The sequence below is a fragment of the Neoarius graeffei genome, chromosome 16, assembly GCF_027579695.1.
Source record: "Neoarius graeffei isolate fNeoGra1 chromosome 16, fNeoGra1.pri, whole genome shotgun sequence".
NCBI lineage: Eukaryota > Metazoa > Chordata > Actinopteri > Siluriformes > Ariidae > Neoarius > Neoarius graeffei.
Window position 1 is genome coordinate 41,665,129 of NC_083584.1, and position 18,106 is coordinate 41,683,234.

General features: G+C 39.2%; 1 protein-coding gene across 1 annotated transcript in view; it reads left to right on the forward strand.

The window, feature by feature from the left end:
* cap2 (cyclase associated actin cytoskeleton regulatory protein 2) overlaps window positions 1-18,106 on the forward strand; it is a 74,323-nt gene that overhangs the window by 40,929 nt on the left and 15,288 nt on the right. The window contains exons 6-7 of the mRNA XM_060942098.1: window positions 5,961-6,046; window positions 12,597-12,702. Of these exons, the coding sequence (XP_060798081.1) occupies window positions 5,961-6,046; window positions 12,597-12,702 (192 nt within the window). The remainder of the gene's footprint in view (window positions 1-5,960; window positions 6,047-12,596; window positions 12,703-18,106) is intronic.

The window sequence follows — 18,106 nt, forward strand, 5'->3', positions numbered from 1 at the left end:
TGATCTGACACAGTTATATTGTTAACTACAGGGTCACTTACATTGTCTGACCTTAAATTAGTAGTTTGAATTTTTTGTCGGATATTCTCAATTTTGTCATTAAAAAAAATTCATGAAGTCGTTGCTACTACATACTGCAGGTGTGCATGTGTCTATAGTGGACTTATTCCTGGTTAATTTTGCTCCAGTATTAAATAGGAATCTAGGATTATTTTTGTTATCTTCTATTAGGGAGGAGAGATATGTTGATCTCGCAGCACTAAGAGCTTTTCTATACTTCAGGAAGCTCTCCTTCCAAGCTAATTTTAACACTACCAATTTTGTTTGACGCCATTTACGTTCCAATTTTCGAGTGGCCTGTTTTAATGTGCGAGTGTCATCATTATACCAGGGTGCTAATTTTTTTTGTCTCTGACCATTTTCCTTTTAAGAGGAGCTACATTATCTAAAGTATGGCAGAACGTTGACTCTAAGCATTCAGTTGCCTGATCAAGTTCTGTAGGGGCTGACAGCGACCCAGTCAAAGTTGATAACTCTGGGAGATCATTTATAAAGCTCTGTGCAGTAGTTGATGTGAATGCACGTTTAATACAGTAGCGTGGTGAGGTGCATATATTATTACTCAGACATATCTTGAATGGGGCGGCACGGTGGTGTAGTGGTTAGCGCTGTCGCCTCACAGCAAGAAGGTCCTGGGTTCGAGCCCCGGGGCCGGCGAGGGCCCTTCTGTGTGGAGTTTGCATGTTCTCCCCGTGTCCGTGTGGGTTTCCTCCGGGTGCTCTGGTTTCCCCCACAGTCCAAAGACATGCAGGTTAGGTTAACTGGTGACTCTAAATTGACCGTAGGTGTGAATGTGAGTGTGAATGGTTGTCTGTGTCTATGTGTCAGCCCTGTGATGACCTGGCGACTTGTCCAGGGTGTACCCTGCCTTTCGCCCGTAGTCAGCTGGGATAGGCTCCAGCTTGCCTGCGACCCTGTAGCAGGATAAAGCGGCTAGAGATAATGAGATGAGATGAGATATCTTGAATGAGATGAGATAACGATCTGAGATAACTTCAGACTGTGGAAGTGTGACTATGTTTTCTACGTTTAACCCGAATGTTGGTATTAGATTGAGGGTGTGACCACCATTACTGTATGGGTCGGTCCAATGATATTCTGATTAATCCCTACTGAATCTAAAATGGACACAAACTCTGTTTTCAAAGGGTCTTCTGGGTTATCAAAGTGAATATTAAAATCTCCGACAACTAAAGCTTTGTCTAAGGAAATAACCAGATCTGAGATAAAATCTGCAAATTCAGAAAGAAACTCAGAATATGGCCCCGGGGGCCTGTCAATAAGTAATGGAATTAACTGGGTAGACTTATTTTTCGAGGCTACATGCATTATATGAGTATGAAGAACTTAAAATGTATTAAATTTATAACCAGGTTTTTTTGTTACACCTAGATAATCATTATAAATAACCGCGACGCCTCCTCCTCTGCCAGTTAGACGAGGCTGGTGTATATAACTGTATCCAGGAGGACTCGCTTCATTTAATGCTATATATTCATTTGGCTTAATCCATGTTTCAGTTAAACAAAGTACATTTAACTCCTGATCAGTAATGAGTTCATTAACCATTAACGCTTTAGATGTCAGAGATCTAATATTTAATAGCCCCACCTTTAAATCAAAGGTGCTGGCAGCAGCTGTACAGTCAGTATGATCTAATTATATTGATTAGATTACTGGAACAAACTCTCTGAATATTTCTACTTTTTTGTTGAGCTCGGGGAACAGACACAGTGTCGATATAGTGGACCCTGAGTGACGACTCTGTGCAGCTAGCAGACAGTCGGTTTAGCCTGATAGATAATAAATTTTATCTATCTATCTATCTATCTATCTATCTATCTATCTATCTATCTATCTATCTATCTATCTATCTATCTATCTACTGTGCAAAAGTCTCAGGCAAGTCTTTTATGGCTTCTACATTATTGAGTCAGTACAAAAACATTTGGAGTCCAAACGTTAGTTTTCCAGCACAAAATTAAGTGTTACAGGAAAAAAAAAGTTTGTATCTGAGCAGCATATTCCATAAGAGGGCACTTTTCAGATTAAAAAAGAAAACATAATGAAGGCTGCTGGGTTTTGGTGCAAAATGAAGAAGCGAGTGTGACGGTCAAAGTGTCCAGAAGAACTGTGGCTGGTTCTGGAAGATGCTCAGTAAAACCTACAGCTCATTTCCGCATAAAACTGCACTCACTGTACCTGAGACTAATATTTTTTGTTGTTGTTGTGGGCTTTTTTTTTTTAAAGCAAAGGGTCGTCTCACACTAGATATTGACTTTGTTTCATTTATTATGGCTTACTGCTGTTTATAGGTTGTTTTTTTTTTGTTTGTTTTTAACGTTGGAACATTTCATTTGATTATTTTTAAGCCATTTTTGGTCTACAGCATTTCTTTACATGCGCCTAAGACTTTTGCACAGTACTGTACATTTATTAATCCTTTTTCGAGACCTTTTCCCCCCCAAAGTTGTGGAATAGATTTGATCTAATGCCACCTACAGACTGTGAGATTTCAGCCATCATATAAGTTTATTGCAAGCCACACTGTGTGATATGGATCTTGGGTATGACATTAAATTTGATGTATGTAGACTGTATGATAACATCTACTGAATCATAGCCTATGATGCAAGTCAGTATACAAGAATAAAACATCAGTGTGTATCATCCATCTGTGCCGCTATAGAGGTATTTTTCCTCCTGGAAAAACTGATGATTGTAGCGTTGTGGAGATTTATTGTGGTGTAATAGTCGGTCAGTGCGTTTACATGCACATAGAGAAAATCGAATTTCTGCTGTAGCTCGACTGAAATCGAAGTTCTAAATGCCATGGAAACACCTTAGCTCGGCTGAAATTGAACCGAACTGGATTTCTCGTAATCGAGCTACGCGACCTAGATTATGCGATTGTAGCCGAGCTACTTAGTGCATGTAAACCCTGTCGAGCTACGTAGTCGAGCTACTTACTTCAGCACTGCCCCTTCCGGAAGTGACGAGTGATGAGACCACAAGCGGGAAACACAATAGCTTCGGTCGGCATGACAACAGTAGTAGAAACGTGCACTTCTGGAGCAATGAGGAGATAGAGTTCATGCTCATTCAGCTTAAGGAGTTGAATATATATATATATATATATATATATATATATATATATATATATATATATATATCTTGATGTTGCTGTCCTCGTCGTCGTTCTTCTTGTGAACACAGAACTGATAACTTTGTTTATACTCTTGAATAGCTCTTCTTCATGATGACAACTGGAAGTGTACCAACACAATGGGGCGTGTAGCGCCACCTGTGGCTCGGGTGCACAATGTACCTCACACAATAGCTCGATTTCCTTGTGTGCATGTAGGATTGGATTTTTCTGGCACCCCTGCTGGGACCCTTAGCTCAATTACCGACATTAGCTCGATTTGGATGTGCATGTAAACGCACTGAGTGTTTTGTCTTACTAGTTCAAATGACCTAAAATACTATGCAGAATATGATAAATGATAATCGTTTAAGCTATGGCCTCAGCAGTGTATTATATGCCTGAGAAAACTGGTCTTCGGGTTGGAGAGTTTGTCTGTGTTTGTGTCTGTGTTTACATGTGCCCTTTGCTCAACCCTCATCTCAGTCTGTTCAGAGAAAAAAAAAGATATGGCAGAAACCGGTAAGTGCCCATGAGGAAAGATAACTTTACCTCACAAGTAGATAAATTACTAACTAGCATTATGCTAACATTGCTTGATAGGAAGCCCAAATACGTGATATAGCCAATACTTGATTTATTGATCTAAATAACAATGTCCTAAATAAATAAACGGCTATCCTCGTTGCTTGAATGTGATATCATGACAGTCCTTGCTAATGCTAGCTGTAATTGAACTCCCGGGTGGAGCTTTGTGTCTATGGATGAAAATGTGGGTGGGTTCAAGGAGTAAAAAAAAAACTATTCCAGTGTTGCTGAAATTCACTTTTGTATCCAGAGATCAAAATCTTAAGTGCTGCACCTTTAAACTAGACTTCAAACTTTTTAGGTTTTATGAATTCTTGAAGAAGATGATGACTTTAGTTCTCAGATACACATTCTAGTACAGTGGAATTATTTTCCTCACATATCCCAGCTTATTAGGAAGTTGGTAACATGCTGATTAGGGAAAATGAACATGGCTGGTGATGCCATAACTTACCCTCAGGTGAAAGACCACTGGCGAACTGCTTCCACTAAACTGGGAGCTGAGATGATGATCATTTGAACCCATTTATGCTTTAAAAGCGGATTGTAAATATTAAATATCACTGAACAGTAACATCTCAGTTTTGCAGTATATTCACTAAGCTGTGCTTGGGAAATCTGGGAAAATATGGCAATGGCATCTTGGAGCTGTTTAAGACACATCCAGGCTGGACAAACTGATCAGGCGGGCCGGCTCTGTGGTCGGCATGAAGCTGGACTCTCTGGTGACGGTGGCAGAGAAGAGGTCTATGGACAAACTATTGAACATCATGGACGATGCCAGTCACCCTCTGCACACCGTCATCAGCAACCAGAGGAGCCTGTTCAGTGACAGAATGCTCCTTCCCAAGTGCAGGACGAACAGACTCAAAAACTCCTTTGTCCCTCACGCCATCAGACTGTACAACTCCTCTCTGGGGGGGAGGAGGGGGAACAGGAGGACAGAGGATGGGAAGGAGCAGTAGCCTAGCCTGACAATAAGCAATACCAGACAATGTGCAATATCTCTCCTACCGCCGCCCCCCCTTCTCTCCCCCTTCCTCTCTTCCCCATATCTTATTCTTTTTATATATTTGTATATATAAATACTTAATTTATTTTAATTTATCTAGAAGTTTTCTCTATTTCTTTTCTCTGTTTATCTGTAATGATGCTGCTGGAATCTTAATTTCCCTGAGGGAACCCGCCCAAAGGGATCAATAAAGTTTTATCTAATCTAATCTAAGATAAGATAAGACAACACTTTATTAATCCCCAGGCGTGGAAATTTGGGTGTTAACAGCAGGTGAAGAAGTAAAGATAGAAATACAATTTAAGAAATATGATGTACTATAATGTATGATATAGTAACAAAAAAGATAGGATAGTGGGCAATAAACAAACGACCAAACAGGATCATGTCTTGAAAGTGTTCAGGTATCTGAAGTGTTAGATATTTAAGTGTCCACAGTAGGAATATAAATTAAATTGTAAAGTGCCTGAGTGAGGTATAAAAGTGTGTTTAGTCAAGGGTATATGTATTGAAAGTAGTGCAAGGGGTGTGATATGATTCTAGCGTTTGACTTTCTAGATTTTGAATATTATTACTGAAGACTTTGCTGGAATGATAATAGCTGTTCAGCTGCAGCTTTCGAGCTAGTCATGGTCTTGTCATCTAATCATTGCTTACGTTAAGTTTTCTTTCCTTATAAGGCATACATTTCTCAATGATAAAAGAAAGCATGATTTACATATCCACTTCAATGTTCAGTGTCCATCCTATCAGCGACAAGGCAATTGATCAATATTTACAGTAGATTTGAAATATTTGTGCACGGCTTTTCTTCTGAGTATTTTATTTCACCGAATCCTGGTCACTGACTCATTGCGCTGTGTATGATCTGGACTCTGTCAAATCCATCTGCTGTTATACTCCTTTCCCAAAGGATGTGTATTTTACCGAATCAAAACTTCTTATGTCCTCATGATATAGTTTACACTAGTGTGCAGCTGTGCCAGTGATGTAAACCTTTTACACTTTTGCCTCGTTATAAACGTTCTTCTTTTTCTGAGCTAGGACTGATATTACTGATGTTTTTTTTTTTAAGTGTTCAGTAATTACAGTACTGGTTCTTGTAACAGCTTTGAAGCACATAATGTCACCATTACCTTACTTTTTATCTCTTAGAATCAGAAACCTGGGCCCTATGTGAAAGAGATGAATGATGCTGCGATGTTCTACACCAACAGAGTCCTGAAAGACTACAAAGACGTGTAAGTCTAGCTCATGAGGACACCAGCGGTTTATAACACATACTTAGAACACATCTTGGACAGTGTGATCCCTTCAATAATGACATACAGTGGTGCTTGAAAGTTTGTGAACCCTTTAAAATTTTCGATATTTCTGCATAAATATGACCTGAAACATCATCAGATTTTCACACAAGTCCTAAAAGTAGATAAAAAGAACCCAGTTAAACAAATGAGACAAAAATATTATACTTGGTCATTTATTTATTTATTAAGGAAAATGATCCAATATTACATATCTGTGAGTGGCAAAAGTATGTGAACCTTTGCTTTCAGTATCTGGTGTGACCCCCTTGTGCAGCAATAACGGCAACTAAATGTTTCCAGTAACTGTTGATCAGTCCTGCACACCGGCTTGGGGGAATTTTAGCCCATTCCTCCGTACAGAACAGCTTCAACTCTGGGATGTTGGTGGGTTTCCTCACATGAACTGCTCGCTTCAGGTCCTTCCACAACATTTTGATTGGATTAAGGTCAGGACTTTGACTTGGCCATTCCAAAACATTAACTTTATTCTTCTTTAACCATTCTTTGGTAGAATGACTTGTGTGCTTAGGGTCGTTGTCTTGCTGCATGACCCACCTTCTCTTGAGATTCAGTTCATGGACAGATGTCCTGACCTTTTCCTTTAGAATTTGCTGGTATAATTCAGAATTCATTGTTCCATCAATGATGGCAAGCCGTCCTGGCCCAGATGCAGCAAAACAGGCCCAAACCATGATACTGCCACCACCATGTTTCACAGATGGGATAAGGTTCTTATCCTGGAATGCAGTGTTTTCCTTTCTCCACACATAACGTTTCTCATTTAAACCAAAAAGTTATATTTTGGTCTCATCCATCCACAAAACATTTTTCCAGTAGCCTTCTGGCTTGTCTACGTGATCTTTAGCAAACTGCAGACGAGCAGCAATGTTCTTTTTGGAGATCAGTGGCTTTCTCCTTGCAACCCTGGCATGCACACCATTGTTGTTCAGTGTTCTCCTGATGGTGGACTCATGAACATTAACATTAGCCAATGTGAGAGAGGCCTTCAGTTGCTTAGAAGTTACCCTGGGGTCCTTTGTGACCTCGCCGACTATTACACGCCTTGCTCTTGGAGTGATCTTTGTTGGTCAACCACTCCTGGGGAGGGTAACAATGGTCTTGAATTTCCTTCATTTGTACACAATCTGTCTGACTGTGGATTGGTGGAGTCCAAACTCTTTAGAGATGGTTTTGTAACCTTTTCCAGCCTGATGAGCATCAACAACGCTTTTTCTGAGGTCCTCAGAAATCTCCTTTGTTCGTGCTATTTTTACACTTCCACAAACATGTGTTGTGAAGATCAGACTTTGATAGATCCCTGTTCTTGAAATAAAACAGGGTGCCCACTCACACCTGATTGTCATCCCATTGATTGAAAACACCTGACTCGAATTTCACCTTCAAATTAACTGCTAATCCTAGAGGTTCACATACTTTTGCCACTCACAGATATGTAATTTTGGATCATTTTCCTCAATAAATAAATGGCCAAGTATAATATTTTTGTCTCATTTGTTTAACTGGGTTCTCTTTATCTACTTTTAGGACTTGTGTGAAAATCTGATGATGTTTTAGGTCATATTTATGCAGAAACATAGAACATTTTAAAGGGTTCACAAACTTTCAAGCACCACTGTATTACTTACAAATATTGGCTCAGATATTTGAGTCACAGTAAATCTGTACTTTATGTCTAACAAGATAGAAAATGAGGAATAGCCTAGTACTGGACAGGGTTATTATATACAGTTAGGTCCATAAATATTTGGACAGAGACAACATTTTTCTAATTTTGGTTCTGTACATTACCACAATGAATTTTGAACAAAACAATTGAGATGCAGTTGAAGTTCAGACTTTCAGCTTTAATTCAGTGGGTTGAACAAAATGATTGCATAAAAATGTGAGGAACTAAAGCATTTTTTAAACACAATCCCTTCATTTCAGGGGTTCAAAAGTAATTGGACAAATTAAATAATTGTAAATAAAATGTTCATTTCTAATACGTGGTTGAAAACCCTTTGTTGGCAATGACTGCCTGAAGTCTTGAACTCATGGACATCACCAGATGCTGTGTTTCCTCCTTTTTAATGCTCTGCCAGGCCTTTACTGCAGCGGTTTTCAGTTGCTGTCTGTTTGTGGGCCTTTCTGTCTCAAGTTTAGTCTTGAACAAGTGAAATGCATGCTCAATTGGGTTGAGATCAGGTGACTGACTTGGCCATTCAAGAATATTCCACTTCTTTGCTTTAATAAACTCCTGGGTTGCTTTGGCTTTATGTTTTGGGTCGTTGTCCATCTGTATTATGAAATGCCGATCAATCAGTTTGGCTGCATTTGAGCACACAGTATGTCTCTGAATACCTCAGAATTCATCCGGCTGCTTCTGTCCTGTGTCACATCATCAATAAACACTAGTGACCCAGTGCCACTGGCAGCCATGCATGCCCAAGCCATCACACTGCCTCCGCCGTGTTTTACAGATGATGTGGTATGCTTTGGATCATGAGCTGTACCACGCCTTCACCATACTTTTTTCTTTCCATCATTCTGGTAGAGGTTGATCTTGGTTTCCTCTGTCCAAAGAATGTTCTTCCAGAACTGTGCTGGCTTTTTTAGATGTTTTTTAGCAAAGTCCAATCTAGCCTTTTTATTCTTGAGGCTTATGAGTGGCTTGCACCGTGCAGTGAACCCTCTGTATTTACTTTCATACAGTCTTCTCTTTATGGTAGATTTGGATATTGATACACCTACCTCCTGGAGAGTGTTGTTCACTTGGTTGGCTGTTGTGAAGGGGTTTCTCTTCATTCTGCGATCATCCACCACTGTTGTCTTCTGTGGGCGTCCAGGTCTTTTTGCATTGATGAGTTCACCAGTGCTTTCTTTCTTTCTCAGGATGTACCAAACTGTAGATTTTGCCACTCCTAATATTGTAGCAATTTCTCAGATGGGTTTTTTCTGTTTTTGCAGCTTAAGGATGGCTTGTTTCACCTGCATGGAAAGCTCCTTTGACCGCATGTTTTCTTCACAGCAAAATCTTCCAAATGCAAGCACCACACCTCAAATCAACTCCAGGCCTTTTATCTGCTTAATTGAGAATGACAATTGAGAAAGGAATTGCCCACACCTGCCCATGAAATAACCTTTGAGTCAATTGTCCAATTACTTTTGGTCCCTTTAAAAACAGGGTGGCACATGTTAAGGAGCTGAAACTCCTAAACCCTTCATCCAATTTTAATGTGGATACCCTCAAATGAAAGCTGAAAGTCTGGACTTTATGTCTATGCCCATTATATAACTATAACTTGAATATGTTTCAGTAAACAGGTAAAAAAAACAAAATTTGTGTCAGTGTCCAAATATATATGGACCTAACTGTATAATGAACAAAGCTAGAAATGTTGCTCCCAAATTGAATTAAAATACTAGAAGTTAAAGTTTCTTTGTGTAAACTCTCATTGGAAAGATGTGGGAAAATTGTGACTGGCAGAAATATAGAGACTCTTTTGAATCCCTTTTCAAATGTACCTCCCTGGTTTCTAATAAGATGCTCTCAATACAGGTTCTGGAAATGTTTTGCGAAAGATGATGCACCAGTCTCACCCTTTCCATTGTAGATAAAATACCAGGATCAGAGCTTTGAGCCCTGGTCATTACCTGATACTGATCTGATTCTGATAACACAGTAACCAATACTACTTCATTCAGTCTTCTGAGAGCAACGTGCTTTAAGATAATTTCTGTTATGTCCCTAAATTCTCTTATGTTTTGGCCAGTGTCAGTTCTGATCCCGGTGCTCAATATCCAGGCCCTTTCTAGCTAAAGATTTTTTTGTTAACTTCCTTAACCCTTTGATGCAAAACATGGGTCAAAAGTGACCCGGCTGAGTTTTTATCTTCTATATCTTTGCAATAAATTAATTCCATCATTCAGTATTCACGGTATTCCTCAATTACCTTGTTTTTGATCATCATGCATCCTTATTTTATTTTTTCCTTTCTTACTTTTTGAATAAAACCCCTTTTTGTATCACTACCCTTCTAATGCACAACATGGGTCAAAAACGACCTGCATTCATTTTCCAGCTTATTTCATGTATGGCTGAGTGTTTCTATGATGTACTTTTGAAATAAATTCATTTTGTCATTTACTTTTCCAAATATGCAGTAAATATCTTGTTTTTGTTTAGCACAAATCATCATTTTTATTTTTCCTTTCTTAAGTTATGAACAAGCACAGCTTTTGTAATTCTACATCAAGTTTACACACATGGGTCAGAAACGGCCCGCATGCATTTACTCCAGCGTTTGGTGGGAACTGTGAATTGTGCTTGTGTCAGACATTTCCCAGCTCAGCACAGCGCCCTTTGCCCATCTAATACATGCAAGTAATGTTTTTCAATTGTTCTAACATTACCTTAGAAAAAAATGGATTATGTTTAGGTCACCTTGAGAGTGAGTAGATTACTTGTCAGAAAGTTACAAGTAATAACTATTAGCTACCGAGCTGTTGACATATTCTACTTTAGTTAGCTAATTTTATTGTAGTTGGCTTAGCTAACGACATAGTTAATAAATAAATAACTGGCCCCATTCACTGCTAAAGTAATTACTTGAAACAAATTATTATTATAGTATTAAGACATTTAATTTTAAATCACACTTGGATGGCCCATGTGTCGTAATATAAAAAGTATTTTTGTTCATAAAGTAGGAAAGAAAAAATTAAATTAATGATTTGTGGTAATTAAAAACAAGATATTTAAAGAATACTTGGAATATTCAATCATAAAATAAATTGATTTCAAAAGATAGAGCAAAGAAAAACTCAGTCAGCATGAAATAACCTGGAAAATGAATGCAGGTCATTTTTGACCCAAGTTGTGCATTAGAAGGGGTGTGCATATGTTTTGCATCAAAGGGTTAAAGAGACAATCGTCAAAGGTCAATACACGTAGGCAATCATAAGATTATTTTACTCAAATAAATGGTTTATTTGCATAATTGCATATTCATAGTTGAGTTGATGAAACACTTAAAGGGGAACTGAAGGCAATTTTTTTTATTTTCAAAATTCTATCTCATTTTATTAAATATAGGAATGCATTTTGATAGCTATTTTGTCGCTGCTATAGCAAGTTATGAGTGTTTGAAATATGCTCTGTAATATAGCAGTCCATGTGTCAAAGCAATGGCCATAAATGAGATTCGCTGAGACCTGTGTGAGACATCGTAGGACGGAAGTAAAACGTACAGCGGAAATCAAAGTGACCAACATCTGCCATCGTTGTCAAAAGATGCGCGTGCTCTCTTTCGAATGCTGACGTAATCAGCATTCGAACAAAGTTTTGTTTGTTTTGATAGCAATCAGGAAAGTTTGAAGAAAGTAGGCAGTAATCATCATTTAAACTCGTTTTTGTGCAATATTTCGCTTGGAAAACAGCTCATTTGATGGAATAAATGTGACGCAAGATGCCGAGGACACCTGGCTGACACTTCACGTTTCGAAGTCTCGCACAAGTCTCGTGAAGATCGCGCGGATAAGCGACGCCTGCCGTGGACCAAACGAACTACATTCAACATGGCTAAAAACCGAATAGGCCGATAAGTATAATATTTAATTGCAGTTAGTTGCCAATACAAGTCACGATATAAGGTTACTGAAACCGAAAACGTAATTGAATGACACGTTAATTAAGAAATAAAGCAAGTTTAAAAATGACTTAAGTTCTCAATTAATATGGTTTAGTTAAGCAATATTAAATCTCACATTCAGCCAGCAATGTGGGGTTTTTTTCCCTGCATTTTCTTGCCAATTTGATCTTATCAGCTCTCACCACTCTCCTCTATCACACAACAGCTACCAACCAAGGATGGTAAAGACTTTTCCAAGCTAAACGCAGCTTTCTGAACTGCTGCCCCTGCTGCATCACAGGGCAGAGGAGGAAAACGGAGGAAAATGCTATCTGCGCTCTTTCGCATGTATGAGCTCAGAGAGACCCAGAGAGCATGACTAATTTTGCTCCCTAGATTCCCAGCCATGGATGGCCACGGGGTCATTGGGATTCAGTCTCACAATAGGATGATGTCACAGATGTTATACAGTTTGCAATGCATTCATGGATTCCTCATTAAATATCAGACACCAAAACAGTTCCTTAAATTTCAGAGCTAAACTATATGAAAAAGAACATACCATATGTCAAACATGGATCTAAGATGAGCAAGAAACTAAGAAATAATGAAAAAATCAAAATCATAGCCCAAAACTGCAATCCTGATATCAGCCCACACCTTTATCTGTCATATGTTATATAATACTAATGTCAGCCCACATCTTTATCCTTTATTATCTGTTATCTTAAATAAATAAATGCAGTAAAAAAGGGGGAAAAAACAGAAATGAATCCAAGAAGTCGACTAAAAGCTGCAAATCCTCTGAATCTGCTTTGTAAGAATAATCTGCTTGTCTCTTGGTCCGGCTGTAGTGACCCTTGCCATGTGGAGTGGGTTCGCTCCTACCTGAGTATCTGGACTGAACTGCAGGCCTTTATTAAACAGCACCACACCACTGGACTCGTCTGGAGCAAGACTGTGAGTAGGAATTTCACTTTCAAACGTTCAGAAATATTTGAATGAAGGATGGAGTGCCCCCAACCCAAAAAAATAATTTCTTCTTTACGTACAGTACAGTCGGCACAGCAGCTGCACATAATGGAAATCTATCAGATGGTTGTTGGGTTCAGCTTTTTATCTTGTAGCAAGGTGTTTTAAGTGAGGATTAGTTCAAACTTTGAAATACAAGAAAGGAAATTTTTCCATTTTTAGTCATGAAGGAACTGCTTCAGGGAGCATAGCGCTGATCAGAGCTGCGATGGCCAGCCGATTGTGGGCATCTCTCCCAAAAAGATGTCCACATCTGGTAATACTTCTTTCTAGGGGTTTTCATTTCACCTCCCTTTCTCTTTCGATCTTCCTGTTTCTGTCTGTGTGTTGTACTTCATTGTTTTAAGAGAAAAGTCCTTTAAGTTGGATCTGGTTTTATTAGTTCATTCAGAGTTTGCCCTAAAAAGGCTGCAGGAAACTTTTGAGCCGATGATCTTATGTTTGTGTGTGTTTTAATTTTAAATGCTGTCTTAAATGTTCAGAAATCGCAGAGCAAATAAATCTCCAGACATGAGCTTAAAACTGATATAGGCTGGATCTGTCATTCTCGAAACATAAACCATATATAATACAGGACACAATAAAGGACACTGTTGTATTTGATTTTATAGCCTTATGTGCATGTGCGAGGCATTTAAAAAAAAAAAAAATCCCCGAACACTGACAATGTGCAGCTGCTTTCTTGCTCCACGCTGACTAAACGCAGTTCACAGTTTTTCTGTTTTTACTTTCCTCTTTGGGGCGGCACGGTGGTGTAGTGGTTAGCGCTGTCGCCTCACAGCAAGAAGGTCCTGGGTTCGAGCCCCGTGGCTGGCGAGGGCCTTTCTGTGCGGAGTTTGCATGTTCTCCCCGTGTCTGCGTGGGTTTCCTCCGGGTGCTCCGGTTTCCCCCACAGTCCAAAGACATGCAGGTTAGGTTAACTGGTGACTCTAAATTGACCGTAGGTGTGAATGTGAGTGTGAATGGTTGTCTGTGTCTATGTGTCAGCCCTGTGATGACCTGGCGACTTGTCCAGGGTGTACCCCGCCTTTCGCCCGTAGTCAGCTGGGATAGGCTCCAGCTTGCCTGCGACCCTGTAGAAGGATAAAGCGGCTAGAGATAATGAGATGAGATGAGACTTTCCTCTTTTCAGGTTGGATAGTTGTGTATGTATGTGATTGTTGAACACACATGAATCATGATTAAATGAGCAAAAGCTGCACAAAATAAGCTTGCAGTCAGTATGAGTAAAACTCGAGTAAAACATCTTCTGGAGGTTTAGGAGACGTCATCTGACAGCTAAATATGAGGAGTAACACCACAAAATGAGTCTGGTTGGGCAGAAAATTCAAAAGATATTCTAAATCTAGAGTTAATTACCTTTTAAAATAAAAGGTAATTTGTTAAATTTGGTGCAGGCTATAAACAGAAATTAGCAAAAATATTTACGGTATCGTCATCTTCACAGAAAATCAAGTTTGGAGAAAATCAGCAGTAAACTTTTGATGTGCAAATTGAAGTTAATGTATCGCATAAAACTCAAACAAAGTCAGATTTCTATGTTTGATTTATAGTATAATATTTTGGTGACAGATACATTAAGGATTAAGATATTAAGAAATGTATTTATGGAAAAAAATTAGGGGGAAAAAAATGTGGGTCTTTTTGTGACGCACTCTCGTTTCAGATTGCTGTATCTGGGAATGAACTTTATACCGGACTCATTGTGTGAGTGTGTTCAGTTTTGGAATTGATTAGATTAGATTAGATTAGATTAGATTAGATTAGATTAGATTAGATTAGATTAGATTAGATTAGATTAGATTAGATTAGATTAGATTAGATTAGATTAGATTAGATTAGATTAGATAAAACTTTATTGATCCCTTTGGGAGGGTTCCCTCAGGGAAATTAAGATTCCAGCAGCATCATTACAGATAAACAGAGAAAAGAAATAGAGAAAACTTCTAGATAAATTAAATTAAATTAAGTATTTACATATACAAATATAAAAAGAATAAGATATGGGGAAGAGAGGAAGGGGAAAGAATTGGCTAGTATTGTTGGATCTGCTTTTGACGTGGCATCACGTTGTTTTGGCAGATTTGGCAAACAAGCTACAGATGAAATGCGATCACAAGTGGTCACTAGAGACGCATGAAAATACCACGTGTGAACAGCTATCCATCTCAGCTGACCATGTGCGATTGGATCACCCGACACGAATATTAATACAAAGTCTGAACAGGGCCTTTGAGTTTTTCTCCCTGTTTGTCATCTGTGATGAGATGTGAAGAAAGTGCATGTGTTTTTGGGGGTGAATGAGTTTGTGTGTGTGTGTGTGTGTGGGGTTGGAAACCTGAGAACTCAGTAGCTGTGTGTGTCAGCTGTCCCTCTTGCTCTGAAGGGTTAGAGTGTGATGGAGTGTGTGCTGTGGACAGGTGGCTCTCATGGTCGCTTTGAAAGGGTTTTACCAAAGAAATACCTCCAACAAAAGCCCAGTGTGTGTTTAGATCACCCACCTGTTCACATACATACGCCTTGGGTAATTTAAACTCTCCTCTCATATAATCAACACTTCACCTCGATAATAACATTGATTGCCAGCCTACTGTATGTTTGCCGTCTACATAAACTCTTAATCCCTCACCTGTACTTGTGGATTTGGTTCTTTTTTTTAACCTTGATACTGTTAAGTATTGAACTTTCGGTGTCATAGGTCAAGGTTCAGCTGCTGAACCCATGCTGAACCTGCACATCAATACAACTATCTGGAGTGACAGCAGCGTATGAGCTTGTTTATGTTGGAAAAGAAAAGACGTGTGCGTGCACGCGTGTGTGTGTGTGTGTGTGTCAGTTGTTGTGGTGTAAGCCCTGAAGAGGGGATTGTGTGCAACTGTCAGTAGCAGCTGTGCTGACACAGGAAAAAGGCTTAAGTGTGCCTCATTGAACACGGTAACCAACTGCCTCATGTTCGTCTGTTTCTACAGACTTGGTATTTAAACTACTGTTTATGCATTTTGTCTTTAACGTACAACGTGCCATATTTTAGGGTCCTTCATATTAATATTTAGTGTCTTCCAGTTTCATGTACTGAAAACAAGGGAATATGTGATCAGTCAGATATAAGGGGAAAATATTATGCATAGTTGTACATAAAAATATTTAGTTTCTCATCAAAAATGGATTGTATTTCTTATACGTTTTATTTAAACAAGTATCTAGTCAACAAGAATTATGTAGAGTGAGTATGATCAATTCATGTAGTATTAACGTGATCTGATTATGTTATAAAATCTAGTGATGTTGGCAATGACGAAAAGAAGTGACCTACAGTATTAAATTAAGGTGATTAAAGTGTTCGCATGCGGTATGATGGCACAGAATGCAATGTATGTACCGTAGCACACAGGTAAATGGTCTCCCAGCACCAGTGTCCTGGGTTTGATCCTAAACTTGGGTGCATCGGGTGGCGTTGCTGGTTTGCAGCGCCGGAGTTCTGGGTTCAAATCCTGACTTCAAGCTACTTTCTACATGGAGTTTCTCATTCTCCCCATGCCCCTGTGGGGTTCCTCCAAACATGCTGATAGATGCATAGCATCACCTACACTAAATTGCTCCTACCTGTGAATAAATGTGTGTTTGATGCCATATAGGCATGTAACGATATATTGCAGTGTTTTCCCCAGAAAAAAATTAAAGCCCTAAATTCTGCCATGATAATACACAGACAATTGAGCACCAATGGCGCGAAGCGAAACTAAGGGGGTGCGGGGGCATGCCCCCCGGAAAATTTTTTGAAAATCGATGCTCTCAGGTGCATTTTCAGGGTCTCTGAGAGGTTTTAGATACATGATTATAGTTTAGGTTTTACCAGTGTTTCAGTGATTTCTGACCTAAATAGTATTAATGTATACACATTTGAAATTTCACCTTAAAGTTCAACATGCAAGTTAAACTGTTTTGTTATAGATTACTGAGGTATACGATAGATTGAAAATCTACAGGGATTCCTTAATTATCTATGATCAAGTGGTGTTGTAACAAAAATGTGCATGAAAATATGACCAGTGTTTTTCTCCATCTTATGCAATCCAATGAAGAGAATCGATCATCATGACCTCCTGTTGATCACAAAGGGATCTGAACCTAAGAACTGCCACCTTAAAACAAGTTGCTGTATTACTATAACTGTAATGATTTAGAATTTTCTGATGCAATTACCGTAATATATGTATAACTAAGATACACTGAAAAGAAAAGTAAGGCAACTGCATATGGGTCATTTCACAGTAACTGAGCATTTTGTGTCCTATGACTAGCTGCTGGAATAAAGGTTCATCAGACAACTCATGGTAAGGCAGTTAAACACCCTAAAATACTAAGAAGAACTATATTCTGTAGATGGAGTCCAAAAAATTAATTATCGACACTTTATATTTTAGAAATAATAAATATAAAATTAGTAATTCACAAAATTGGGCTGTCCGGTGGGCTGGGTTAAAATTTGCAATGCCCTTTTTTGTCGAATTTAGCATGAATTTAGTACAAAGTTTTGGCTTAATCTACTAAAAAGATTGTGGTCAGTTCATTTCTCCAGGGACAAGGTTCCTAATTCACAAAGTATATTTTTATTTTTCACTGATAGTCTCTGTTCTGGGCAGCACGGTGGTGTAGTGGTTAGCGCTGTCGCCTCACAGCAAGAAGGTTCTGGGTTCGAGCCCTATGGCCGGCAAGGGCCTTTCTGTGTGGAGTTTGCATGTTCTCCCCGTGTCCGCGTGGGTTTCCTCCGGGTGCTCCGGTTTCCCCCACAGTCCAAAGACATGCAGGTTAGGTTAACTGGTGACTCTAAATTGACCGTAGGTGTGAATGTGAGTGTGAATGGTTGTCTGTGTCTATGTGTCAGCCCTGTGATGACCTGGCGACTTGTCCAGGGTGTACCCCGCCTTTCGCCCGTAGTCAGCTGGGATAGGCTCCAGCTTGCCTGCGACCCTGTAGAAGGATAAAGCAGCTAGAGATAATGAGATGAGATGAGTCTCTGTTCTGCGATTCAGTGTCAGTGCTGTTACCAAGCCACATTTTCTAGAGAGGCTGAACAGACTGACTATTAATTCAGTTCTTCCAGTGGCCAAAAGGTGTCTCCCTTGTACTTAATTTTGGAGGGAATTCAAAATGGCAGAAGTGGTGGCTTGTGTCTTCTAAATTTGGTAAGTATTCCCGATTTTTGGCCCAGTATGTTAATTCACTGTCAGTGATGTTACTGTAATTTGCGCTTATTATGTGCTCCACAGAAAGGAGTAACAACTAGGGACGTAAGAGGCATGATGAGAGATGCAACCAGGGCGAAAGTATC